General features: G+C 47.0%; 1 protein-coding gene across 2 annotated transcripts in view; it reads left to right on the top strand.

The window, feature by feature from the left end:
- WASHC1 (WASH complex subunit 1) overlaps positions 1-27,779 on the top strand; it is an 820,361-nt gene that overhangs the window by 605,776 nt on the left and 186,806 nt on the right. For both annotated transcript variants that reach the window (XM_069628575.1, XM_069628574.1), the window contains exon 7: positions 12,099-12,297. In XM_069628575.1, coding sequence (XP_069484676.1) covers positions 12,099-12,297 — 199 coding nt within the window. The remainder of the gene's footprint in view (positions 1-12,098; positions 12,298-27,779) is intronic.

Genomic DNA, 27,779 nt, shown 5'->3' with positions numbered 1-27,779 from the left:
GTAGTAGAGCGGTTCCAGGGCCTTTGATGGCACGGCAGGCTTTGAGAGAGGGCGAGGGTGAGTGTAAGAGAAGCCCACATGGAGTCCATGCAAGGTTCGGGAGAAGGGGAACATGCAGCCGCCTGTCCCTGCCTGTATCAGGAATGGTTGCAGTCGGATCGATGATGCAGGGTTGGACTGGATCGATAATGCAGGGCGTGTCTTCCATAGTTTGGGAGTAGCAATATGCGTTAGGCTCCAACTGGGGTCGCCGATTGGCAGATGGCTGATCACTTTGAATATTCTGACTTGCCGATGCACAAGTCAGGAGGAGTGGCTTCATGCAGCTCAGTGCTTATTACAATGCTCCGGATTGATGCATGGAGACCATTCTTTTCAGGTTTTAGGAATGGGTGGCTGCATGGACAGTGGGTAATACAGACTTTATAAAGGGGGTGTCTACGGCTCCATATGCTTTAATTTGTTAAAAAGTATGAAGCACAAATGCCGCGAAACAAAATCAGTGTTTGTACAAAAACAATAATGGCACAGGAAAAAAATGTAACAAATGAAATAAAAACAAAACTAACAAAGTACATAAAAGCGATCCTATCTCGAGACCAGAAAGGCAATAGTAAGCAAAGCTGGTCAGTGATGGCACATATTCCAAGTAGTCTGTGGTACCACCAAGAGTAGGTGGGTACTGACCTGCCCATGCATTATGAAAACAGGTTGCATGCCACTAGCTTAGAACTCGTGTGAGAATATGGACACCATTCTGTACAGGGTTCAGGACTCTGGCTGTCCACACGAGTCCATGCAGGGTTCATTACTGGGTGTATGCAGGGCAGTGCTTGAACAGCCCTGGTGTGGTTGTATGGGGAGTGCTCCTTGCACGGTGCGGCAATACCCATAACAGTGCTTGTGCTGGATTCAGAAGGTGGTGCATGGGTGTCGATTACTGCATGTTTCATGAGTCCAATGGTGTTTGTTGGGTGGTCAAGGTTCCTAGATCAGTGAACGCAGACGCCAGCCAGCCCTCCTATAGAGCTGGCGTATGCATAGCTTGCAGGGCCGGCTGGTTTCATAGTTGGCATTTGCAAGCAGGGACCGCCTAGGTTCATTCAGTAAACGGGTATATCTTCATACAGAGTGGTCCCAGCAGGGTGTGTGAGCGGCTGAGTGTGGATTAGTCCTCACTAGTGTGTGTGGGTCAGGGGTCATGCGGTTTTCAGAAGAGGTCTGCAGTGTTGTGAGTGGAATAAGAAATTGAGAGTGGCCTAACAAGTGACAAAACAATGTTGCGAGTTGGGTGCCTAAGAAATGCCTGGCATGACGGTGTGCTTCATGTAATTAATCAGCATCCAAAAAATATGCTTAAGTAAAAATATTTGAATATTAAAAAAGGATTTGAGTTAAAATAGGTTGATGCAGGTTACAATATCTCAGTTCCTTTGAAGGAAACCCATGATTATGTATTTTATTGTGCCATTAGAAGGGTAAGACTTAAACAGATAAATCTGTTTCAAAAATCAAACCATGTTTTCTCTATATTTTTCGTTTGTAGAATAGTCTTAACTCCAAATTAATACATCTCATGATTTGATTCTCAACATGGAGTGATATTGACATCTACTGGTGAAGAGCAGTATTGCATCGCATCTATTCATTTCGCTCACTTTTAGCATGAGGAGAAATCATTTGGGGCTCTCGGACAAGGCTGCGTTATTGGATTCTGCCGGGGCTGAGTCCGGCCTATTGAAGGCCTGGCATTAGTGGGTGAAGGCCGATCTCTGCAAGGCTTAGGCTCTTTGCAGGCCCAAAGGTCGAAGTTCAGAAGTGGAATTAGGCAGATTGGTCATTGCACGTCCAGCCTTGTGTTTCTGCATACGTTGCAAGAGTAGGTTCCCGTTAAACAACCACCTGCAAAGCTCTAGAGTTCATGATACCAGAGACGTCTCTTGCCTGCCTGCAGGGACGAATGGTCTACGAACTGTCGAGCTTTGTACAGGCAGATTGGCCCATGCAAGGCTATAACGAGTGTGGGTGACTGCACCTGCACGTAAGGAAAGGGTGGGTGTGAACAGAACGCCGGGCTAATGCGGTGGCCCTTCAGCTTTAGAGTGTATTTCTGTAGCTTGCACTTTCCAGAATAGAAAGGCACACCGCAGCGAGTCGGGCTCCAGATAAGAGGGAAATGATTTTCTGCCTCGTGCCGCTGCCGCGGATAACATCTGAAATATCGTGCATGCCGCCAGCCCTCCCCCTCCTGCTCCCTCCCGGGGCACACGTATCTCCTGTTCACTCAGCAGGGGCCGTGCTGCTGCTTGCTTCCGCTCCTTTGCTGTTTAAGCTTTATGTAACGAGATAATGGCCGCAGCGGCAGGCTTTTTTGCTTAGCAAGTAGAACTGTAAAACACTGGACTCTTTTTTTTTTTTTTGTTTTTTTTTCTTTCTAAGTGTGCGAAGCATTCTAAATCGTTCAGTCGATTTGTTTCCCTTTTTCCTGAGAAACCACTCGGTCTGTCTTGTCGAAGGGAGGCTTGTCTTGGCCTGATGCTTCTATCAGAATTGCACCAGGGGGTTAAGTGCAATATTCCAGTTTCAACTGCACGGCCGACCTGAATACGAACACATTTCTGTAGATGCGCTTAATAGATAATAGCATTCTAGCATTGCCTTAAAGGGGACGCCTTACCCGAGGGGAAACATTCCTATGCCTTCGTTGGTATGGAAGACATGCTGTTCTTGAGAAACATTTCAGAACCTTTTTGTGTTTGTTGTGTATGATAATTTAATGATATTGCATAGGAGGCACCCGAAATTATTTTAACACCTTTGTATTGTTAATAACAAGTCAGTCATTAATGTTAAGTGCTCAATGAACAACATCTCGGATTCACGTGCTCTCTTCATACGTTATATTCCACGAGTTATGAATCCTGAAAACAATGGCAACCTAACACAGGAAACTGCTCTCTCGACCGACACGTCACGTCACCAGTAAAGGCCCGTGTCGCGCTTTATCAAGGCCGCCGTCTATTCGTTTGTTCGGTAGTAATGGTGCCTGTCTTGTGTAATTAAACCGGTACACACCTGCATTCGTATTGAACCCGCAGGACATTGAGACTCTTTGCTTGCCAAGCATTTGCTGAGCTTGAAAACAACAGGGAATGCTTGTAAAGCTAAAGTGCACGGTAAAACCGTGATCGTCCTTTAAACCGTTAACAAGGAGAACATATGATATCACAACAAAAACGGTTATATTAGGAAGAGGGACATTTAAGGTGCATCTTAGGTATGCTAACACATTGGTAAAATGGAGTGCTCACACTCAAACACAGAAAAGGAGGGGGGGCACCCAACTCGGCGTACCTATCCCTCAGGAAGAACACCCTAGCCCTGGCGGGGGTGTCTGTCCCTGGGTAGTGGATGGCATACCTGTAGTAGGGCTGCTGCTCGTCTCCAGAGGGTCCGTGTGCTGTACTTGCAGCTCCGGACGAATACTACTGGAATTCTTTTTTTTAATTTTTTTAATTCTCTTTTTTTTTTTAATTCTGTTTTCTCTCACTTTTTTAATTCTCTGTTTTCTCTCTCTTTTTTTGGACAACATGTGTCAGTCATTGGACACAGCCACCAGTATAGAAGGCTGAGGGACAGCTTTCTCCTCTATATCTTTTTAGTAGGCGATACACCACGCGCTACCCAGGGACAGACACCCCCGCCAGGGCTAGGGTGTTCTTCCTGAGGGATAGGTACGCCGAGTTGGGTGCCCCCCTCCTTTTCTGTGTTTGAGTGTGAGCACTCCATTTTACCAATGTGTTAGCATACCTAAGATGCACCTTAAATGTCCCTCTTCCTAATATAACCGTTTTTGTTGTGATATCAAGCATTTGCTGAGATCATTCCGTTCAGTAACCGGGTCCTTAATTTGACATGACCATTGCAGCCATGTGATAACCGCTGTGTGTACAGTCTAGCTCACAAACTTGAAATGCAAAAAACAATCAACCTGCCTTCCTTCTAGAAGTTCACCACCCCACCCATCTGGGTCCCTTCCTCGGGGCACAGTCAATATGTAATGTGGGTGCCACTGTCTGTAGGCCACTTCCCGACTATATAACTAAAACCACCTGTAGTTAATGATCGAATGATGGGCAACATATCCTCACACCACAGCACCGGTCGCCACTGGACCCAAACAAAGCACCACAGCACCATACTTGCACATACAAGCAGGCAGATAATAGAGAGTGGGCCTAAGCACATATGTTGTCAAAACCAGGCACACACAGATGGAAATCACTGCAGGAACAATTACCAAAGGACGCACTCTCGGACAGGGAATCCAATCTGGAACAATTAAGTTGGTTACCTCACAGACTGATCGGTGCATGGAGCAATTCACTAAGGTTCCCACACCACAACTGCTTCAGTAGTTGGTGTGGCAACCGTCCTCGCTGTAACCCAAAGTGCCACTACCACACATTGTCACACTAAGGTTGAAGTGTTGAACAATTCACAAAGGTTGGTACACTACAACAGCTACTCCCGCGAAGGTTGGCAGTGATGATCAGTAAACCAAGGGACTTGAATAATAATACAAGGAACCCAGCAAGCACCAGTGCATGCCTCCAAACGACTGGTAAATGCTCCAGAAATGTTTCAAGGTTAGTAAGTGCGCACACCAGGAACCCAGTAATGTGTCTAAACATCAGTAACACAGGTACTGAATTGTACCATGCGCCCCGCCGCCATCTCCACATGGTCCATGTGTTTCGTGGCACCCTTGGTAAATTGTGCCGTGCACCATCAGTCTGTGTGAAGCACCCTGCTTGAATGCCTGGAGGCGCTAAGACCATTAAACCTGTGGTGCAAGGTGTGTGTATTTGCTTTCAAAATCAGTGTAGTTTGGTGCCTAACCCCAAACCCAATAAAGACCAAGTGCCACTTTCCGCAATAGTCCAACAATAGAACCACACCCACACCCCAACAGCCCGCATGGAACAATAAGCACGGTTAAGTAGTTACACACCACTTCCCAACACACACACACACCATGTAGACAGAGAAGTAAATAGGACTACTCATTGCAATAGAACCACACCCACACCCCAACAGCCCGCATGGAACAATAAGCACGGTTAAGTAGTTACACACCACTTCCCAACACACACACACACACACAACATGTAGACAGAGAAGTAAATACGACTACTCATTGCAATAGAACCACACACCAACACCCCACATGGAACAATAAGCACTGTTAAGTAGTTACCCAACACGTCCCAACCCCCACACACACACCATGTAGGCAGAGAAGAAAATAGAACTACACATTGCAATAGAACACATACACCTGCCTGTTGATTGATAATGTGACACACCAAAAATTACTTCAAATGTCCAGCAAAACTCTTAATGCTAATGATTCTGGGCCCCCCGCTGTCCCCCTGACCACCCACACCGACGCCACACCCAACTGTTGCCAGTACAGGGATGATGAAACTGGGGGTATGAGGCAAGCCTCAGCCAAGATGGCACTGCGAGAGATCTCGAGTGGCTTCAGCATTTCTGGCTGTTGATACGGATGAGAAAGTGGAACGGAACAATGATGGGCTTGAATCGGCAGAGTCGCCTGCATTTCAGCCCCTGGCTCTGAGCCGGCCGACTACGCAATGAACACAATGGTGCCAAGAACCTCAGACTCCAAGATGGAGCCATGGAGCCAGCGCGTGCGTGCCGTAGGGGCACAGATGGACTCTCATGCACCGCAGGGGCCCACATCCTTTCATCTGAAGACTGGCTGCCAGTATGGTAAGAGGACCAGCAAAGGTTTGATGTGAGAGTGCCTGGGAACTTCAAGGTGTCTTGGTCTGCGCTCAAGCTGCCCCATGGACCTCTGGGGAAAGAAGAGCTTATGTGAAGCAGGCGCTTGGCAATGAGGTGGGCATGGTAGCGGCCTGCTGCGGGGACAGCAGTCTCTCTACGAGTTGGGGATCGGTGAAGCCTGCAGTGCAGACGGCAGGCCGATTGGCACAGTGTTCTAGACTGAACACAGTGCTCCAAGGAAAGGGCTTGTGAAAGCCTTGCTTGGCTAAGGGAACCGGAGGCTGGCCTCATGAATGTGCTGGAAAGGAGGGGCGAGGGAGAGAGCACATTAGCAACAGTCTTCTCTTCTCTAATTTCAAGATGACTGAGTTCCTGCAACGTTTTTGAACACCACACAATTAACTGCTGTGCTTGGTGGGTCACAGCAAGGTTTACACCTACACATGCACAAGGCTCTTCTGTGAAAGGGAAAGGTGCCGGAAAGAGCTGAGAGGAGCTGCACTATATTGCTTAAAACACAACAATTTGTGTTGAAGCCTGAAAGTTGGCCTGTACATCTATTTAAAGTCTGGTAGCCCTGATGGGGGGGGGGGGGAGTATCCCACCGACTGCTGCAGGGAGTTTGTCCACAACAAAGTCAGTGCCAAGTGGAAATGCTCCATTCACTAAAAATATTGATTTTACAAGAAGCTGTCTAGAATGCCCTCCACAGAAGAGTGAACCTATAGCGTGCACGTGTAAAACTAGATAAAGAAAAAAATACAAGTGCATGTGGGAATAAATCCATTCGTTCTCCTCTTTGATTGGAGGAAGAAGCATCACAGGATTTCAATGATGGAAGGGGCTTCAAAGTTGTGTCTGTCCTCATACGATTAGGTGACAAGGAAAACTGGTAGATGTGGGTGTCAATGGCATATACAGGAGACCTGGGAAGAAGCATGGGGAAGCAGTGAGATAACACTGACCACAATGATTTATGGTGCCTTAAGGAAAGTAGTTGTAATCTAATGCTTATTTCACTAAATTTAGCAGGAGGCATAGGACACCATGGAGTGCATAGGGACAACATGTTCTTCATTGTTATGAAGTTGTGGTGACGTGATTTTATTTTTTGTTGGAAGAATTTGATATTTGCCATTTAAATTGGCCATTTCATAGTTGATGAAGGAGGACAGGGCCATAATATCATAGGATTGTAGAGGAGAACCTGGCGGCTGCTGTTTCTGTAGAACCACATCCACGAGGAAGTGACGTTAACCTAATCAGTTGGCCTTCAGGGTGGGGTTGGGAGAGTGGTGTCTTAAGTCTGTCATCATATACACTGAGTTGAGTCGGGTAGGGAAGAGTAAGCTAGGAGCAATTTCTGCTCATTATGAAGACCTGCGCAGTGCTGGATGTAGTTGTAGTACTGCTTGAAACTTTTACGGAAAAATAAATATATGCAAAAAGAAATTGTACATAGTTGCTTTAACAAATCCCACATGATGACACTTTCTAGGGGGCTGAAGAGCAGAGTGGTTGAACCCAGTGTGAACAGACATGACCACTATGACACATTAGTGTTCCTTGGATGGCAGACCATAGCATCTGCATGAAGCACAAGAGAGCAAACCAAAAGCAAACATCATATGGAAGGTGGACAAGAGACATGAATATCTAAATGGATGAGGGCCACTATATGACCTCCTACACATCCTCCACGTGGCCTAGGAGAGGTCCAAATCCTGCTTGTATGAGAAGAGGGTAACCATACAGCAGGCCTATCAAGGCTAGTCGAAAACTGAGTAAACCTCCATACCAATGACCATCTTGCTATGGGAGTATAAAGGAAAACAATTGTTGGGAGCCAGCATGAAGCAGATCTCAAGATTTTCTCCTACTATGCCCATTTTCCTTCACACCAAAGGCCTCAACAACTGTACTAATAACGGTCTTGTCCCTTGGATTTTTCCTAACCTTCTAAGAAGATCAAATGCAGAAGCAAAGCTAAAGCTCATGCTGTCTGGTTTACTCAAAGGGCTTGATCACGAGTTGGGCTGTAGCCCTTAAATGCGTCGGTAACGGTGTAACCGCCACATTTAAGGGTCCATCCAATCTTGAGTCTGGCGTGTTTACCCCCAGCACAAAGGTAAACGCGCCAGAAAAGTGCCCATTTCCGGTGCAATTACTGCCATCAGTATTACCGCACGATAATTGGGCCAAAAATTCCCCTGGACCCAATGGGGAATGGGACTAACAGTTATCACCCAACCCGTGATCCGGCGGTAATACCGCTGGATGGGTGGGCTTTAACACTAATAAAGTTGGGCAGTATCCCAGCCGGGATACCGCCCAACTTGTGATCAGGCCCATAGTCTGGCCCCAGGCTGATTAGGAGGAGGTGGTTTGGGGGTCTAAAGGGTGGACCTCCCATCAGACCTCATATAAAGTTGCCCTTTGTAACCACATAACCACTTATAAAGCATGAGTGCTAAGAAAAACAATTCCACGCAGCAACTCCCAAGCTCACAAGAGCTCAAACAAGTACAGTATTTCAGAAATCCATCAGCATTAAATATGTACCTAGTGCTCAGTTCTGGAAGAAGCTATCCTGTCATTTTTTATTTGAAAATTAAGAAAACTGTATGAGTTTGAAATAAATTCGGCTTTAGATGGCTCTACTTTAACAGGGCTAAAACTGCCACAACACTGTGAGAAATCCCTAACCTTTTACAACCTCTCATGTTAGCAGACCTTAATACTTTAATTGATACCATCAGGATCTCTGGTTCCCCAGTAGACTTTGTTCCTCCACAAATGTACTTAAGTTTGTGCTACAGGCAGAGATCACTGTGGAATTTAGGAACTTCGTAACCACCTCTCATGTAAGGCACAGTTCCTGCCTCGATGGAAGAGACACTATTGTCACCACTTCTCTCGTTCTCAATGACCAATGGAATTACTGCTCCATTTCTAATCTTCTTTTCGAGCTTGTGGTTGCTGGCAAACAGCAGACCTTCACCGAGAATAGTAATTTACTGGACCCAATGCAGCGTGGCTTTCTCCAGGAAGCAGAGTGGAAATTGTCTTACTTGCAGCACTAGGTCTATTTAAGCAATAAAACCCCAGCGTCGGGGGCATTACCGACTCAGGTAATGCCCCAGGGTCCATAGGTAAGGACCCGAGCGAAGGCCCCGGCGTAATGCCACAAGTGTTCCCAGCGCGTCTGCTCACGAAAAAGGATCAAAAAGAAGGTAAGTGGGGTTGGGAGGGCGGGAGTGGGACGGGGGAAGAGGGGGGAAAAAAAAGTACCTGCGTCCCTGGTGGGGGACGAGGGAAGCGCCCATCCGTGTGGCGGCACAGAGCGGGGATGGCCCAGCTCCGAGTCTCCACACGGCTGGAGGCTTCCCTCGTCCCCCACCAGGGACACAGGACCAAGAAGGTAAGTTGGGGGGAGAGAGGGAAGGGAATTAAAAAAAAAATTAAAAAAAATGACTTACCCGAGTCCCCGGCCGGGGGCAAAGGCAGCATCTCAGCCGCGGGGAGGCTCGGAGCGGGGATGGCCCCGCTTCGAGCCTCCTCATTGGCTGAGGGGTTGCCATGCCCCCCGCCGGGGACAAAGGCCGTGGAATCCCGGCGGAGGGATTCCCGGCCTGGTAGGGACCTGGCGAGAGCCAATCAGAATGCTTGTTGCATTCAGATTGTCTCTCGCCGGGTTACTAATATTGATTAAAGATTGGGATGTCATGCGGATCAGGGTACTTCTAGATCCATCCTTTTACACTATGAGCCACTCATTTCTGCTTTCCAGACTTGGGAATATGAGTGTTAAGGCAACACTTTGACACTTACTGAACACTCACACAGGTTCCACTCTCACAGCCTGCTACGTGACGGCAGAGGGACGTTCACAATTAACATGTACAAGAAGATATAACACAATCTTTGTTCTTTCTCTTCGACAAAGTCTGTTGCACCCCTCCGAACAATCAACTTTCCTAGATCTTGGTAATGGTCCACACTTTGATCCTTCCCACCTGTGTGCGGCCTGCGCCACCTATGCTGTGACATTTCACTAAAATCGATAATGTTGGTACATCCTCAGTGGCATTTTCTCCCTGGCTTCGGGTTGAATTGCAGGTTATGGCTCGGCCCTGCCCTGCGCAGTCTGGTGTTTGTCGTGGGCCATCATGTCTGGGACAGGAATGGTTCACCTTCGCTTCTAATGCCCACAGAGCAAGGCATGTGGCACTCCCTATCTTGGGGACCCCCTCTGCGACTACCTGCCAAAGTGGCAATCTACACATTTCCCCGCTTCAATCAGACTTGCTGATGATGGGGTAGCGAGATTCAATCCTAATCGCCTCCCACATCTATGTGTGTTTTTGGAGCGGGCACTCGGATGAAAGATCAATACATTTATAGCTTGGGATAGACCAATGAAGTGTGCTGATAATGAATACAGTACACTAAATCACCTTAAGTACTAACCACACTATCCCTCTGTTAATTTTGTTACACTCTTTTAGATTGAGCATATTAGTTATGTTTGTGTTGTTTTTAATATTGGTTGATTATTAATTGTGAATACATCAGCTTTCCGATTGTTAGCTGATCAAAAACAACAGTGGGATTTGTACCCTGTCCTTCTGTTGGTCGCTATCCGTACCTTACTGTGTTAAAGGGTGGGGTAGCCTGTACTCACTTGTGTATGTTTTTCAGTTGACTAGTCCCCATAAATTGGGCCCCCTGATAACAAAAAAGAGGGTCTTTACCCATTTTATATTATACGTAGCTGGGGATTGTGCCATAGTGGAAAGTAGTCCTCTTGCCTAAAGCTGAGGGTGTCCCCTAAAACTTGGCCTCCCCTGCATTCCTTCACCTAATAATGCTTTTTGGATTCTGATATTGGGGCATTTCTGGGGTCTTGCGTTCCGATTGTCTCCTGCCTCTCGGTTGTATATGTTATGAAAGATATTTATTTATGAGACACTGTCTGAAGAGTTGGATAACAGTGTGGAGATTACAGTTGCCTTTGCATGTCAGAATTCTGTAATGTGCTGGGGATCACCACAGTCTGGATCTGCCTGTTTGTGAGAATGGTTCTGTCCCCTTTTTTGGATTCAGAAGTGATGGAAAATGTGTTGACTTGGTAACTATTGGGCACATGGAGCAGATGTGAATCAAGGCAGTATCTGTGATGGAAGCTCCTGATGAGGCGGAATCAAGTAAAGAGGCCTTGTATGAAGAACAGAACGAAAATGAAACTCTCAGTGAAAGTTTTCTAATAGCCTTGTCTTGCCTATTTTCCTTTAGCCAAAATTGTGGGAGCCCCTCCTCTCAGAATGAACACGCCCAAATTACCTGTTCTCTGTCCTGGTTTCCACGCAGGAGGGTTCTTCTACTAGGTTGTATCTCGCTGTAGCTTTCCCAGAGGAGGAATACCCATCTGAGTGTCAGTCTTGTGCCACTCACAAGGACTGTCCAGCACCGAAATGCTCGGCAGTTCCCACTGCTTTCTTTGTTCTGCACACGCAAAACCCAGAGGTAACAGGGCGCAACAGAGGGCAGGAAGATAGGATTACATAAAAACTTAGTTGCAGGATAAGGCACACATGAGCAAAGAACAAAAAAAGAAAAAAAAGAGGCCTAGCATTACATTGCGTGGAGTGTACATATATACATATAGTTAAACAAATGCTTACATATTTACATATTTAGTGCTGTGCATATGGGCAGTTTGGTTGCACTTACATATTTACATATTTAAAGCTGTGCATGGCAGTCAGGTTAGAACAACGGCATGGGCAGATGAGAGGGCAAGGTTAGTCATGAGGATCATTGGCCCGCAACCAGGTGAGGGTGTTTCGCCTGAAGCTATAGTAGGATTGGTCTGTCCTAATGTTGAGTGGGAGGGCGTTCCAGTATTGGGCTGCCAAGATAGGGAAGCTACTGCCGCCGGTTTTCTTTAGTCTGATATTGGGTGCCTGCAGGCAGTAAGAGTTAATCAATCTGGTGGGGCGGGTGGAGGTTTTTTTCTTTATTCTGGATGCGAGATGGGGGGGAGCGATGCGGTCAGAGATTTTGAGCCATTTGTGTTCTCTCCTTTTGTTGGAGGTAGTGTCGTCGATTTTGTTGTTTCAATTACGCAAGTCAAAATTGTTAACCAGAATGGCACATAAATGTTGCAGTGTGTTTGTCTGGTTGCCTCTAGAAACCCTTATTCAACATTTATTCATCGCTAGACTTGTTTACCGGATCCCATTTTTGATGCACTTCTTTATCACCCACTTCCTGTGTTCCAGACAGCAGAAAATTACTTCTATGTGCCAGACCTTGGTCAAGTCCCGGAAATTGATGTTCCATCCTACCTACCTGACCTCCCCGGTATCGCAGATGACCTAATGTACAGTGCGGATTTGGGGCCTGGCTTTGCTCCCTCTGCACCCATTGCTGCCATTCCAGAGCTGCCCACCTTCAACACTGCAGAGAATTTCCGAACAGGTATTGCTTAAGATTGAATGAATGAACTGAAGACCAGTGCAAGGAATGGCAGAATCCTATGCATTTTAGTCCACATTAACTGTGATCGAGATTTTCGATCAGTTTGCCCCATAGAGATAATGATGAAACTCTGTCCATTAGCAAGTGATGCGATTAATTATTTGTTCATTTTGTAGCGGATGAAACCTGTACCGGGAGGAACTCGCACCATCTAGCACATGTAGCAACACTATATTTCTCACATAAGCTTTGTATTCTCTGTGCCTGATAGTAAGTATAGATAGTAAAATGTTGTCTTGCAGTGTAATTTTAGTAATAACAGCTTGAGGTACAGGTGTCCCTTTTTTTGTTTTGTTGTTTTCTGTAGCATTTTATGTTTCTCTTTCCAACCACCACAGGGCACTAGAGAGGGGGTGGGGGTGGGGTGGGGTGGTTGAAAGGGAAAGAAAACAAAGCTGTGCATTTTGGCCAAAGAGTGCAGCGGAAGCGGATAGGAGTGAAGAGGAGTGAGTGAGAAGGGCACTAAGGAGCGTCTAAATGTGCAGATGTGGGAAATGAAGTGAAGGGAGTTTTTATATTGGCAACAACACTCCACTGACGAGAGTATTTGATGGCAATGTAACTTTGCAGAAGTCTACAACTATTTCAAGAATACAAGGTGACGGATGATCGAGATACGTGGTTTATGTGCTAGGCTGGTGCATGAATGTGCTATAATCTGCTTGCAACAAACACACATTCGGAGAGAGTGGCAGCAGCAGAAAAAGACTAATAAGCACATGTGCCTCACACATTTCCCTAATCTGCTGTAGGGCCTGAAACCAAGTTTGGTATTTTGTTTAGTTAGGCTACCTCAATCTTTCTAGCCTCTGTAAAGTTTAGTTCTTTATTTTTCCTTTACATCTTTGTTTGCTGCTTCTGCCACTTGTTGGCACTGTTGCAACTGTTTGTGGGTCCATACTGTCATAATGCCATTTGACCCTCAGTTTCTCAGGAGATACCCTGAAGTAGACCCCTTGGTAGATGAGAAAGAGGGCAGACCCGAAACAATTAGACATTTGATTTTGGAGAGGCGTCAGATGTTAGGCGCACCAATTGCACAGAAACCGGATATTTGTGTACTATTTTCTGCAATGCAACAGAAGGTGTCTAGTTTTATGAACCTTATGCCTTTGGAAAGCCATTGGTTGGAATCGTGGGAGAAGTTAAGAAGGACCTGGTCTGAAGAATTGGGTAAAGACATTTTGGAGAAAGAATGGGAACAGCTCTGGAGAGTACCTGTAAAGGTAAAGTTTGACCTCAATTTAGGCTACATCCACCAAAGAGTTTTGGGTAGAGTTTATTGTACCCCTGTCCGTATGTGTGGCTTAGGTCTGGTGGATAATGATTATTGTTGGGGTTGTCGGAAAGAAAAGGGGACTCTGTTACACATGCTATGGAGTTGTGATAGGGTGATGGACTACTGGAAAGATGTGATGGACAGAATTGATGCGATTTGGAACGTCAGCTTTCCACGAAACTCTTCATCAGTGATATTACAGTCTCCAGGATGCGGCCGAAATATTGTCTATCTAACAAGAACCTGGATTAATAGAGGTGTACTTGTGGCAATTAAGCAGAGATTGAAAGTGTGGAAGACGAGGAAAAAGCCTCTGGTTGAGGAATGGCTTTTTGATATGAAGATTCTTTCAAAGTATGAGAAATGTTTGTTTTGTAAGCAACACAAGGAAACAGTATATGAAGACCTTTGGGGGTCTTTCAATGATTTTTATGGAAATTGATGAATGTGTATGGCGGTGTGGGTGTGTATTTGTTGTCCTTTGTCTTGTCTTGTCTTTGTTGGCGTTGGTTTTGTTGTGTTGAATTGTACCCTTAGAGATTATGAATTTGGTTTTTGCAAGAATGGTAATATACAGTTGTGATTCATGTTATACTGCGTGTGCAAGAATTTATTATTGTATCTGTACATAGTTCAAACTCTATATTGTTTGCTATATGATTTAATTGTTTGGTTGAAATTATAAATAAAGAATAAAAATAAAATAAAAAAAGAGTTCCAGACCCTAGACCCCCGCACGTTATAAAGACAAACATGGCCAGAGCCTGTCCAAGCTGGCCCAACTGTTCCTGGGGCAAAGTTGGGACCAACATATCATCAATAACTCTATTTCGGCCAGGGGCCATAAAAGTACAACATGATGCATACAAAATAACATTCAGATAAATATGCATCCATACACATTGCAATTAAGCCAATTGCTGTAACCCTACAACCCAACTATTGTTTGCCAAATCCCAGTTAAATTCTTATCAAATGAACCTTGAGATACAGATTCATCAATTCAGATGGAATTGCCCAAAGGTCCTTTTTCCCAGTGGCAATGCATTGGCGCCAGAGAGTACTGGGCATTGTGGCCTGGTTTCAGAAGGGTGATCAGTTTTATGCAGTGAGTGGGCTCTGATTTCTATCGAGCTGTTTCATGGGGGATGGCATCTCGTAGCGATACCCAATGTACCGTTGGCAACTCTCTGTTCCCTGAATTCTAGCCGTAAGGAATCAAAGCCACTTTCCCCCTGGTAATTCCACCTAGTGCAGTTTAGGATATCCTCGCGTATTACGGATTGACACCCACGTACGGCACGGAACCTGTGGTTGCATTTGTTTATAAACACTTCTCTGCTTTCAAGGTTATTAGGGACCAGTTTGGAGTCCTTGTGCAAACCTAGTACCCCCCCAGCTTCCCCACGTTACCTTGCTGTTTTTCTTGCCCAGCCCCAGCTCTAGTCTTTTCGTCCTGGGGAGATCACCATAGGGGGTGGGATTAGATTCCACGTAGCTAGCCCTACTGGGGGGTAAACTCCCAATCACAAGATTGGCACTTGCTGGACTATCTGCCCAACATGTGCTGAAAAAATGTATTTTGAAAAGAAAAAGCCAAATATTATTGTGTAGTAAATTTAGTCTTCCCAAAATCAAATGACCAGACTACGTTTATGAAAACATGGATAGAAATTTGAAAGGGCATAGCAAAAAAAGCAGATTCCACACTTTTGGGCATTGTAAACATGTTAACCTTCAGCGTTTATGCATCCTTGTGGAGTCATCATTTGAGTCTTCCACATATCCACTGTGTTGTGTTTGTAATATTGCCTTTTCAGTTCCTTCAAATACTTTTAGATCGTCATTTCTTTCAATTCGGTGCCCCCACAGATACAAGTCCAACCCATTCAGTGCTGATAATCAATTTTTTGGTGCAAATCGTGAGGCCAGTGGTTTTTACAACTACTCTCTATTGTGGTTAGTAAGCCTGGTTTTTGCTTTGTTGAGGTGGACGTAGTCTGGAAAAAAAAATCATCTTCCATGTGCTTGGGTATCTTTTGACAATTGGCTGTTTTTTCTCATTTTGCTTTTTCATTGTTTCCCTTCCCCTCCTCTTCAACTCTTATCAACAGGTTGTCTGACAAAATCGGCAGAGTAAAAGAATCTTCTATCTTGCCCTTTTAAAAAACACACTTTGAGATCTACAACCAATGACAATTTTACTGGTGTAATTACCAAAGTCTTTATGGAGGCGACAACGGCAAATAAAACATACCTCAAGAACACCAAAATGGGGATCTGATAGTTGTCTACTTTAACTCTAGCTGGAAAAATAGACAAATTAGGAAGAGCTCTTCCATATCCAAAAGAAAAGATTAGTTGCATGCACTTCTGGTACCGGAATCTGATGTTAGAAATCCCATAAAGTTGGCCTCTGTATCATATAGTTCTGGTGGTTTCCCCAGATATCTGCACTGCTCAGGATGCATCATTCATGGGTCAGAGTCAAACCTTGCACCAACAAATAATTGTGTATGAGTCACTGCTCTATATAGCACCTTGGCTCAAGCTGGTCACCCTCTAGTTGACCTTAGTGTTCCAAATTACCCTCGCCTCCTAATCCTTTTGCCTGTTTTTGCTGGTGTTTGCATTCCATGATCCGAACATTCCCCAACACTCGAGTTTCCTTTAATTGTAATCCTCTCCAAACTGACATTTTAGTGGCGTTGTAACTCCTGCACTGCTCATGGACATCCATGCGAGTACTAGATCTAGCGTATGCTAGGGTTTAACCTCTGCTGTGGGATGCTGTACATCCCGACCTGCTAATTTCCCTTGTGTTTCCTTTGGTGAGCTTGGCTTGGAATCCTGCATGTTGCTGCACAGCCTGCCGTTACTCAGCCTCCTATGCAAGCAAGATCCCTAGATTCATCTGCAAAGAGCATTGCGGCCCATCCAGAGTCTTCCCACTCGCAGCCGGCTTCTCTTTTACACCACCTAAAAGGACCTCTACAGACTCTGAATCTCCTCTTGTGGTGTGGGCTAGGAATGCTGACCATTCAGAGAACAGGGCATTGCACGCAGAAGCATCAATTCATCCTTGTTTGATACATCAGCCCTTGATAAGGATCAAGTTAAATTGCTGTCAGCAGACTAGTTCTATTTTTTGACCCATGATTTCTCATCTGTGAGTCTGTTAAAGTGTCCATACCTTCAGTAGGAATGGTCAGTGAAATGGAAGTTTTCACATAAAGCATCTAATATGTTCACTTGAATAAGGTGGTCAGCGCCATGTGTTTTTTTACAGTTTTTTTCATTTTATTTTTTTAATTTATTTTAACCACATACTTTTTTACTTAGCTCATCTCCGCTGCAAAGTGTAGGGGGTTGTGCCACTTCTGTAAATCCAATATTCCTTTTGTCAAACATTCTGTTGTTTTCCTTCATTTGTGAATAGTTGATGTATTTGATTGCAATGGATATTCTAGGCGGAGAAATGAGTGGTGAATATCCTGTGTTGAAACCGCTGGGTACCAGGTGGTCGTCTCGATACATCTTTCATGCCTTTGAGCGATAATTTTAGATTTGCACCTTATTCTCAAGCTGTTTCTTGGGTTTGTTTCTAAAAACGTGACAATGTACACTACACATGGGTGCAAAGATCAGTAGTTTGTATATGGAGTACCTTTGGAACATGAATCCTCTTCAGGCTTTACCGTGTTTGTTGGTGCCTATGCAACCATACAAACACTCTCTGCTGCTTAATCTATTCTATCCCAAAAAGGGTCAGCTCTGCCACAGAAGAGTAAAGGAAACATAAGTGATATTCTAAAATGCATGCCCTCTGTGGAATCATCAGCACAATAACCTGGGCTACTCTCAATGTGTCCACTGGAAGGTCACTTGCTTGACAATTTATTTTAATATTCATAATTGTATTATATACTCTGTCTTAGGTCCCGTCCCCTTTCCTCCATACTGTATGGGTGTCCCTTGCAAGGGGCGGGAGACTGGACATTTTTCACCAGAAAAATCTTCTTCCCCTTTAAAATTAGATGCGCGCGGGGGTGCGGCCCTGGGAGCATGTGCTCGCCTGACTCCGCCCACCGGCGCCACTCCTCAATCCCCGTTTCCGCGTCGATGGGAACGGGCCAATTTCACCAGCGCTCCTGGGTTTGGCTTCAGCCATGTAATAATACTACACGCTCTTCCCCGGATATTCTTATACTTTGTCTTTTTTCTTTTAGATACTTGGTCCTCCAATGCCACTCTCCGGGGGATGCCGACTTCAGCGAGCTTCAGCAGGTGTCCAGCCTGTGAGGGACTCTTACCTACATCCGACCCCCACGCCTTTTGCCTTCGCTGCCTTGGCCCCAACCACGGTTGGGAAGGTTGTTCCGCATGCAATGCCCTAACTCCATGGGCACTGAAGAACAGGCTAGCTAGGTGATGGGAGCTCTTCCAGAAGTCATCACCAGAGGACCTGAAGGACTTGGTCAAACATTGCTTGAGGCATCGCACCCCGTAAAGGCGACTCTTTCTGAAGAAGCGCCTGATCAAGAGGAACCTGTCAGGTTCTAGCACCAGCACACATAATGTGGCTAATCCAGATACCGGCCTCACGGCCAAGAGGTCTCTGGATCCTTCCGATACCAGTGCTGAGTGGCTGAAAGGTTCTTGTACTGGGATTACTCCCGAGGGGCAACGCCCTAGTACCGGCATCATGTCCGAAGGGACACCTTTACGCAGCACTACCGGCAGTTCTGCCGAGGGCAATACCCCTTCCAGGTCCCGGCCTGAGTTGCGGGATAGGCCTTATGTTGCAACACCAAGCGTCTTGGACAGGGCTGGTTCCAGAGAGCCAGGCAGCACGACTTTGGCACGTGGCATGCAGCTCAACAAAAGGGCCGCTGCGCCAGACAAGATGGCAGCTCGCCCAATACCTCCTCTAGCAGAGTAGGTAGAGGAACGAGTCACATGGTGGGACTGGTGTCAACCAGGTATGTGGCCTACAGTTTATCCATCAGCGGCGCAGGGCAGGTTTCCACTGCACCTCAGGCAGATGGTGCCCCGACCCCAGCAGCCTCCGGCCACCCAGTCAATATCTCCTGCCACCCCCTTCAGCCTTCGAAGATAGGTTCTTCGAAAGGTTCCTATTGCTGATGAGAACCCCTCAAATGGGGGCCATCCTCTGGGATGCTATGAGGGACATGCTCCCTCCGGTCACTCCACCGGCACCCATAGTCATTCCTCCAATGGCTCTCGTGCCACAGGCCCCAGCGCAGCCAACGCTCCCTTTGCCGGCTCCTCCGATCCTGGCTCCTTTGCCTCCGGCAGTACAGGCGGTTCCACAGCAGCCTCCGGCTCTGTTCTCCACACCAAATCCCACAGCGCCCAGTACCCCTCCGCCAGTTCTGGACCCTCCGAGCACTCAAGACACAGACGAGGAGGAGGACCCCGACACGCCATCTTCAGCGAAGGCCTTCCACAAACGCCTTGCGGCCCTGGCAGAATACCTGGGCCTTCTTCAGCCCGAGGTCGAACAGCCCGAGGAGGGGGTCTTGGCAGAAGTCCTCACCCTAAGGCCCCCCTCCAAGACGGGCATTCCGATGCAGAAGGACGTGGTTGCTCTGGCCAAAAAGGGGTGGCTCAAGCCGCACTCGGCTCAGCCTCTCAATCGGCGCCTCGACACCAAGTACAGGCAGTTGGAGGGGAATACAATCTTGCTTTTGTCTCATGCTCAGCCACACTCCTCGATGATCTCTGCAGCGTCACTCTATTCTAAGCCTCAGTCGCCCTCGGCCACCTCATCCTCGACACTGCTAGGCAAGGAGGAGAAGATCTTGGAGGCATACGGGAAAAAGCTGTACTCCAACTCCTCCCTGCACCTGCGTCAAGCCAACGCTGATGATGCCATGCTGGCAGCCGTTAACCAGAGGCTTTGGCGGGAGATTGAGGACTTCCTCTCAGAACTTCTGCCACAGAGCCAAGCTCTGGGGCAAGGGCTTTTTCCAAACACCCTCCTCCGCAACAGCCTGAGAGGGAAAGAAGGCATGACACGCCCCTTCGGGTCCACGTGTCTCCGGTGCGGGGCAGGCATGCCTTCCACATGCAATTTTGGCGCCAAAACTTTTCAGAACCCTGGATCCTCTCCGTAGTATCCACGGGGTACTGCCTACCAGTCCCTCCCTCTCCTCCCTCCTCCCCCCACAGATTGGGACAGCAACTCTGTTGGCGGAGATCTGGTCACTCGTCGAGAGCCAGGCAGTGGAAGAAGTCCCGACCTCCCAGCGAGGTTTGGGCTTCTATTCCAGGATTTCCGCTATACAGAAGAACAACTAAACTGGCCTGAGAGTTGTGTGGGACCTTTCCACCCTCAACCTCCCCCTTCCTTTCTACGGTTCAGGATCATGGGCTGCCATTTCCAATACAAGGTGCTACCCTTCGTCCTTAACTCAGTCCCCAGGGTATTTACCAGGTTAATGAATGTGGTGACAGCCCTCCTCCGGGCCCAGTGCCACCACGTCTACCCATACCTGGGCAGCTGGCTCGTCCGGGCCTCATCTCCGGAGGCAGTTCTCCACACCTCCTCCATGCTTATGAACACACTCCATGACCTGGGGTTTACACTCAATCTCAAGAAGTTTGAGCTGCAGCCCACGCAGAATCTGACCTTCCTGAACCTCATCTGGAACACCGGTTCTCAGAGGGTCTTTCCCTCGGAGGACAAGATCACAGCCCTTATGAGAGCTACTACTCATTTCCTCTCCAGGACTGTGGCCTCAGCCTGGTGGTACCAGCATCTGCTGAATATTATGGCGGTGGTCCTCTTGGCCGTACCCCACACAAGACTCAGGATGAGTAGATTGCGGCTGCACTTCGCAGCCTCATGGAATCAGGAGAAGGGCTCTCAAGCGGAGCTAGTAGACATTCCTACCTCTCTCCACTCGGACCTCAAGTGGTGGTCTGCGTATTACAACCTGCGGCAGGGCAGGCCCTTCCGGCAGCCTCTCCCTCAGGTCACGGTCACATCAAACTCCTCCCTAGAGGGCTGGGGAGCCACGCTAGACAGCCACAGCGTCCATAGAGTTTGGATCCAGCAGGAGCAGAAGTCCCACATCAACTGGCTAGAGTTGAAGGCCATATGGCTCGCCTTCAAGGCCTTCCTCCCTCTCATAGAGAGCAAGACAGTACTCATCCGGACAGACAACTCCACCAGCATGTACTATGTCACCAAGCGGGGGGGGTACCAGATCACCTCCACAATGCAGCCTAGCGGTTAGCATGTGGGAATGGGCTCTGAAGAACAGCATCTACCTCACTGCCGTCCACCTCTTGGGGGAGTCCGACCTGGAGGCGGACAGGCTCGGCAGACTGGGGTCGGACAATTACGATTGCCAATTGAACGACCTGGTACTGAAAGAGATCTTCCTCAAGTGGGGGCATCCACAAAAGGATCTGTCTGCCTCCCAGGACAACAGGAAATGCCAGCACTTCGCCTCCTGGCAGGGGCAGGGGCCCGGCTCCCTGGACGATGCATTACAGATACAATGGAACTACATGTCGGCTTACGCCTTCCCACCGACACCCCTGGTCCACACGGTGATCTGCAGGATAAAGCAATCGAGTCACCTCAGCATCATTCTGATAGATCCCTGGTGGCCGGCGAGACTGTGGTTCCCCGAGCTGCTCAGCCTATCGGACAGGCCCCCCATTCACCTTCTTCTCGGCCCAGCTCCACTCCTGACACAACAGGGGGGAGGGTACTCCACCCCGCTCCACACAAACTAGCCCTTGCAGTGTGGTTCCTGAGCAGGTCTTTCTGAAATACTTGAACCTATCTCAGGCTACCTTGGAGATCATCCAGGGTGCCAGAAGCAAATCTTCCAGAAGCCAATATACTAGCAAATGGTCTACATTCTGTCATTGGGTCAAATCTAAGGAGATTGACACCCTTAAGTGCTCATTGGACGACATGCTCTCCTTCTCCGCACACCTCGCCCACTCCGGAGTACAGGTGGACACATGCTGCACCTATCTGCCAGCCATAGGAGCTTACAGGAATTTGGAGGAGGGTCTTTTTTCCTCTAACCCGGTGGTCAAGCTGCATCTGGCGGGTCTCCACAGGCTCTACCCACCTATAAAGAAGCCACACCCTGTGTGGGACCTCAATGTAGTGTTGGGCATCTTGGCGCACAATCCATTTGAGCCAGAGCCAATGGCGTCCGCGGGCATCAGGTTTGTCATCCTAAAAACAGCTCTGCTTGTGGGCCTCACCTCCGCTCGCAGAGTCGGTGAGATCCTGGCTCTGGTGGCATCAGAGCCCAACACCACTTTTCACAGGTATAAGGTGGTCACAGGTATAAGGTGGCACCCTGCGCTCCTACCCAAGGTGTCCTCCTACTTCCACCTAAATAAGGCAATAGTCTTACCCACCTTCTTCACCGACCCTAAGGAGGAGCCCCAGAGGGTTCTGTACCGTCTGGATGTCAGACACACACTGAAGTACTACCTGGACAGGACCAAGGAATTCTGCAAGTCGGATGCCCTTTTTGTAACCTTTGGTGGTTCAAGGCCAGGTTATCAGGCTTCCAAGGCCTCCATAGCAAGGTGGATTGTCGGAGCCACCAAGGAGGCCTATGTGGGGCAGCACAGGCTGACTTCGGCTAATTTGCATGCCCATGCAGGCAGAGCCAAAGCCATGGCCATCGCATTCCAATAGCATGTACCATGGCAAGTCATCAGCAGGGCAGCCAACTGGGCCACCCCCTCTGCTTTCTTCAAGCACTCCTGTCTGGATGACACCTCTAGGTCAGACACGGCTTTTGGGCTGGCGGTTCTAAGAAACCTGTTTTCTTAAGGAGGGTCTCCTCTCCACCCTGGGGCTACATTCAGTTTAATCGCCCATACAGTATGGAGGCAAGGGGATGTCACATAAGAGTAATTAATAGTTACTCACTGTAGTAACTAACATACTCTTAGTCCATAGTCCCCTTACCTCCATACGTCTCACATTCCTCCCCCCTCATAATACTGGTGTCATTAGGCAATGTTAAATATTGTCAACGCGTCAATGGGGACTGAGGAGTGGTGCTGGTGGGCGGAGTCAGGCGAGCGCATGCTCCAAGTGCCGCGCCTCTAAATTTAAAGGGGAAAAAGATTTTTCTGGGGAAAAAGGTTCCGTCTCCCGTCCTTCGCAAGGGACGCCCATACAGTATGGAGGAAAGGGGACTATGGACTAAGAGCACGTTAGTCACTACGGTGAGTTAACTATTAATTTTTATCAAGCGCAGACAAAGCTTCAAGATGAGTAAGAGTGCTATACATCAATATACATTCACGAAAAGCTTCAATAAAAAAAAACAGATGAAATGCACAAAGTTCCAGTTAATGTTTACCAGGTGATTGGAAGAAATGAGGAGATGAGATGGGACGCTTTGAATGACTTTATTTGGAGCCTCTACTGAGTTGGCATATAGACTGAGGAAGATTAAGGGAGGAAGAGCTCCTGAAGACGATTCGAGAGTTGTTAATAGCACACAAGGAAAGGGGGTTCCATCAAGATTTTTAGGGCAGCTGCAATTACCGAACACAAAACACATTGCTTTATAATTGAATAAAACTGAGTATATGATGAGGAGGAGGGTACTTAGGCGATTTTACGAAATGGAGAACACAGCAAATAAGTTGCTTGCTCACCAGTTGAAGGCTCAAATAAGTGCTAGTCCGATCTTTAGCTTGGGGACAAGAAAAGGAAAATCATCAATAGTGAAAAGGTGAAACTGAGCTGTTTAGCCAATTCTGTGCAGCTCTTTACACTAAACACGGAAACCAAGAGGCAGTGTTGTCTTTCCTAGAAAAGATGAATCTTCCTATGCTGACACAGATGGAAAATGTGATAGATAGATTAATGCAGAGGAAGTTGTCATAGCAATCAAGGGACAAAAGTTGAATACGGCTTCAGGCCCTAAAGCATTTCAGAAACAATTGCTGGGCTATTTGCTGGAGGTGTTCAATCGTATGAAATAATTCGGGCGGGTAACGCCTACTATGGAGGAGTCTATGAGTGTTTTACCAAAGCCAGGGAAAGACCAACTACTTTGCTTCTCCAATAGACCCATAGCTCTTTTAAATATTGATGTGAAAATCTATGTGCCAGTATTAGCAAGCAGGTTGGAGGCATTGTTGCCCTTTTTAATGAAGCAAGATCAGCGTGGGTTTATTCCTGGTGGATAGGCAGCCAACAATGTCAATAAAACAGGTGCCAGGTGAGCATCTGGGATCCTCATCAATGATGTGCGAGACCACTATGGCCTGCACTACGGTCCTGCAGTCCTGTGGCGGGATGAACGGTTTGATTTGGAGCCAAGCTGTTTGGGCCTTCTTGGCTATGTTTCTGGGTGGACAGGCTACTGTTGATGGTGAAGCCTATGGATTTTGGATTTGTTTGCCTCTGGCACCTGTGCACCATTGTTTGGACCACTAACTGCTATAATGTATCAACCCAGCCTATCCCTTGAATTGCATATCGCCCCCAGTTGCCTTTCACAGAGGCCCAGAGTCCATCATCATCATCATCATCATCATCCTCCTGCTAGTTCCCTGGCTGAGATCTCTACTTTTCCCTTGTCCGAGTGCTCCCTCTCATCTTCTCAGCTGGGTCATTGTGTCTGTCTTGGGATTGCTTTACACCAGATCTTGAACTTGCCACATCAGGACCTCAGAGTCTTTGGAACTATTTAACCTACCTAACCTACATCTGGTCTGACTGCTGTCCCACTGCATGCTTGTGCCATCTGTTCTATTTCTCATTCCACCTCCTTGAAACTGGACTCTTGTAGACACACCTTTTACCTGGCCATCCTCCCCAGAGTTCTAGTGCATACCTCCCAGGCAGCTGTTCTTTTGTGCGACTGTGGCAGCCAATCCTACCTGGATGAGACTATAGTAAGAGGTAGGAGGAAAGTGGATATGGGGTGATGTGCCCTCTGGATCGTCCCTTGTTCTGATATCCGCATAGCCCATAAACTTAAGAGCCCAGCAGCAATGATCTTACTGAATGTGAATGTTAAAGGTATTTATATTGCGCACCGTCACCAACGGAGTTTGTCCCCAGGCGCTCAGGCGTATCTGTAACAAGAGGGCAGGGGGGGGGTTAGGTTAGTCGGGTGAAGAGTGAGTGGGAGAGTGAGATAAGTGGTGTGCTGTTGGCGGCTTCAGTTTGGTTTCCACCGTGCGCTGAGCTTTGGTGTAGGTATCGGATCAGAGCGAGACCTTGTGTGCTGTTGAGGCGGTTTGTGTTGTTGTTGGGGTGTGGTGAAGTGTGTGCGGTTTGCTGGGCAAGAAATTGTAATGTGGGTTTTCAAATGAATTGGGTATGCAGAGATAAGAAGTTCGGTTAGTGGATTGTATCTCCTGGTTCTAGCCAATCTTATTCTAATTAAGTAGCATTCCTGTGGGTACGCTTAGTAGCTGGTTACCTTTCTTGGCAATCTAACTGTTAGATTAGATGACACAGCACGTTCCAGGTTCTGTTTTATGCGTCTTAGGTTGGAAGGGCCGGTTATGTCTAGTCTCCCCCCCTCTGGTGTGGTGCTGTGGATTGGCCGTCCCCTGTTCCCTTGCTGTCTATATTGATGGCGGTCTGCTGGACTTGGGCTTGATTTGGGCCAGGGTGCTATTGATGGATCGTCCTTGACCTTCTGTCTAGGTCTAACTATTTGGTCATTAATGTCGTCCTGTTATGGCTAACTCTCATATTGTAGAACACAGAGAAAACATTTGCCCGAGTGGAATGGCATTTTTGGCAGGGTTTTGGAGAAGGTGGGGATAGGACATGGGTTTTTGAGAGCAGCATGGCCATATTTGACCAGTCAATGGCCCAGGTGCAGGTTGATTCTTTTTGTCTGAAATATTTTCTTCAGCTAGATGCACAAGGCTGGGGTGCCCTCAGGCACTTGCTTTTAGCTACAGTGGCCGAACCCATGGCACAAGCATTCAGAGATAAGGGCAATATCATTGGTATAGAATATGGAGCGTGACCGTTTAAAGGGTCTTTGGTTGCTTATGATGTTCTCCTGCCGATTGCCCAACCATAGCGTTCGATCCCAGCTTTGAATCTTCTGGAAGATTTGTGGTGTGCCTCAGGCTTTAAAATTAATTTGGATAAGATGGATGAATTACGAGCCCACCTTAACTTGCAGCTGATATGGCCTTGTCGTCATGCTGAAATATTTGGGGACCAATTCAACAGGCAGAACATCTGATGTCTTTGGATAAAATGTCCCTAAATTCGTCACCATGTTAAGGGAGGATCGAACCTTTTGGAGGGTACTACTGGCTTCCTTATTTGGGAGAATTCTTTCGGTAAAAATTTACATTTTACCTAGAATGTTTCAAACTTTGCCAATAGTGTTCCTCCTACAGCATCTGAGGGCTTGGTAGAATGATATGGTGTCCTTTCTATGGAAAGGGTTGCAACCTAGTGTAACTTGGAAGATTTTACTTCTCCCGCACATGTGCAGGGGCTTATCGTGCCTGAACATTACATTGTATTCTTATGGGAAGAGTGGTTGAACCCTCACTGCACCAAACTTTGAAAGTTCCTAGAGGTTGCTGTTGTGCAGCAGCTTTTATGACATCTAATGTGGGCACATAAGCGCAGTAGGCCTTTGGTTAACAATGAATTGCCTACGATTGAAAGCAAAATAACGATGTAGATTCGAGGGATGGTTAGGGGTGGAAGGGGACAGGGAGATTATTCTCTATCCTGGATCCATTTTGCCCTGTACATGGCAATATGCATTTCTCACCCGCATATGACCGGATTGATTTTGCTGTCTGGCTTAATGGGAGATGTGAATTCGTGTGCCCCATATTCCTAAATGTTGAAATAAAATCATTCAATCGATGTAAGCAAGATTTTGGGGTGAGAGCGTGGGAGAGGTTTCACCATTTTCAAATTGGACATTCACTCAGACAAATACAGTGGAGTGGGGATCAGGTCCTTTGCTAACTTGGAGGGATCTTTTTTCGCAACCAGGTTTTACGGGCCTTATTTCCCAAGTTACATATGGAGTCGATTACGCCTATGGGAGATTTAGTCCTGGGATAAAGGAAGGCCTGGTATAGGGACCTGGCAGTAGTTGGAGACCAATAGAAAGTGCTATGCTTCTGTCTGCAGTATTTGTTGATGATCTTTTGATGATACCATGTCCCAGAGACCCTGAAGCATTACATGAGTAGAGAAACGGGCCTATCTTTGAGGGAATGCGGGGGAGCGGTCACGTTCCTGCACATATGGTGGCAATCCCCTAGGCCGCACCCATTCTCCGAACAAGAAATCGAGGAGATGTTTCCCAAAGATCTGTTTACTGATTTCTCCAAGGTAGAGTATCTTTACTCTTGCAAACCGTGTCCATTGAGGTTATAGTGTAAGCGTTTCTGGCAGTCAGGCTAGTGATCAGGAATACTGCAAATCTAGGAGGGAACCTCTGTTGGTGGACTGGTGTGGTAAGATCTTGAAGATAATGTTAAATAAAAAATGGACATTCGGCATAAACAAGAAGTTGTTTTTTTCCCAGCTGTGGCGTGGCTTTCTAGAACATGTGAAATGATACAACAAAGACACTTCATATCCAGCCCACTGAAGAGCTATGGGACTGTTGAACGTTTGCTATTATATCAGATGTGGTGCTGTTGTGTGTGTGGCTCATAAATTGAGACGCTATTCATGCGTCTAACTGCCTCTTCGAAATCTTTCCTGGTCTATCCGATGTAAACTCGCCTGATGCCCAATAATTATTTTCAGGGGAAATGCTCAAGGGGATTAATGTATTTTGCCTAGAGGTTGGGGCTTTTGGGTATCTGTTGCCCAGGTGTTGCTTATTGATTTTATTAGTTTGAATGGAATAAAGGGAGAGGGCGGGTCAGGGTTAGTGTATTTTTCACATGCTGGGCACGCTGATTCTTGTTTGTTTGGAATTGTATTATGATGTGAAAAATAACTTAAATTGGTTTTCTTTCTACCATTTATGAAACCAATGAATTAAATCATGGCATCTAATCAAACGTGCATCTTTTTCATTCAAACCATTAGGTCATTAGTCTGTAGCCTTCGTGGATATCAGAACCTTTAATTTTTACCATCTAACTTCTAGAT

Source organism: Ambystoma mexicanum, chromosome 12, assembly GCF_040938575.1.
Source record: "Ambystoma mexicanum isolate Mex_15411 chromosome 12, UKY_AmexF1_1, whole genome shotgun sequence".
NCBI classification, from domain to species: domain Eukaryota; kingdom Metazoa; phylum Chordata; class Amphibia; order Caudata; family Ambystomatidae; genus Ambystoma; species Ambystoma mexicanum.
The sequence above is the reverse complement of the archived record's forward strand: the minus strand, read 5'-3'. Positions and strand labels throughout refer to the sequence as shown.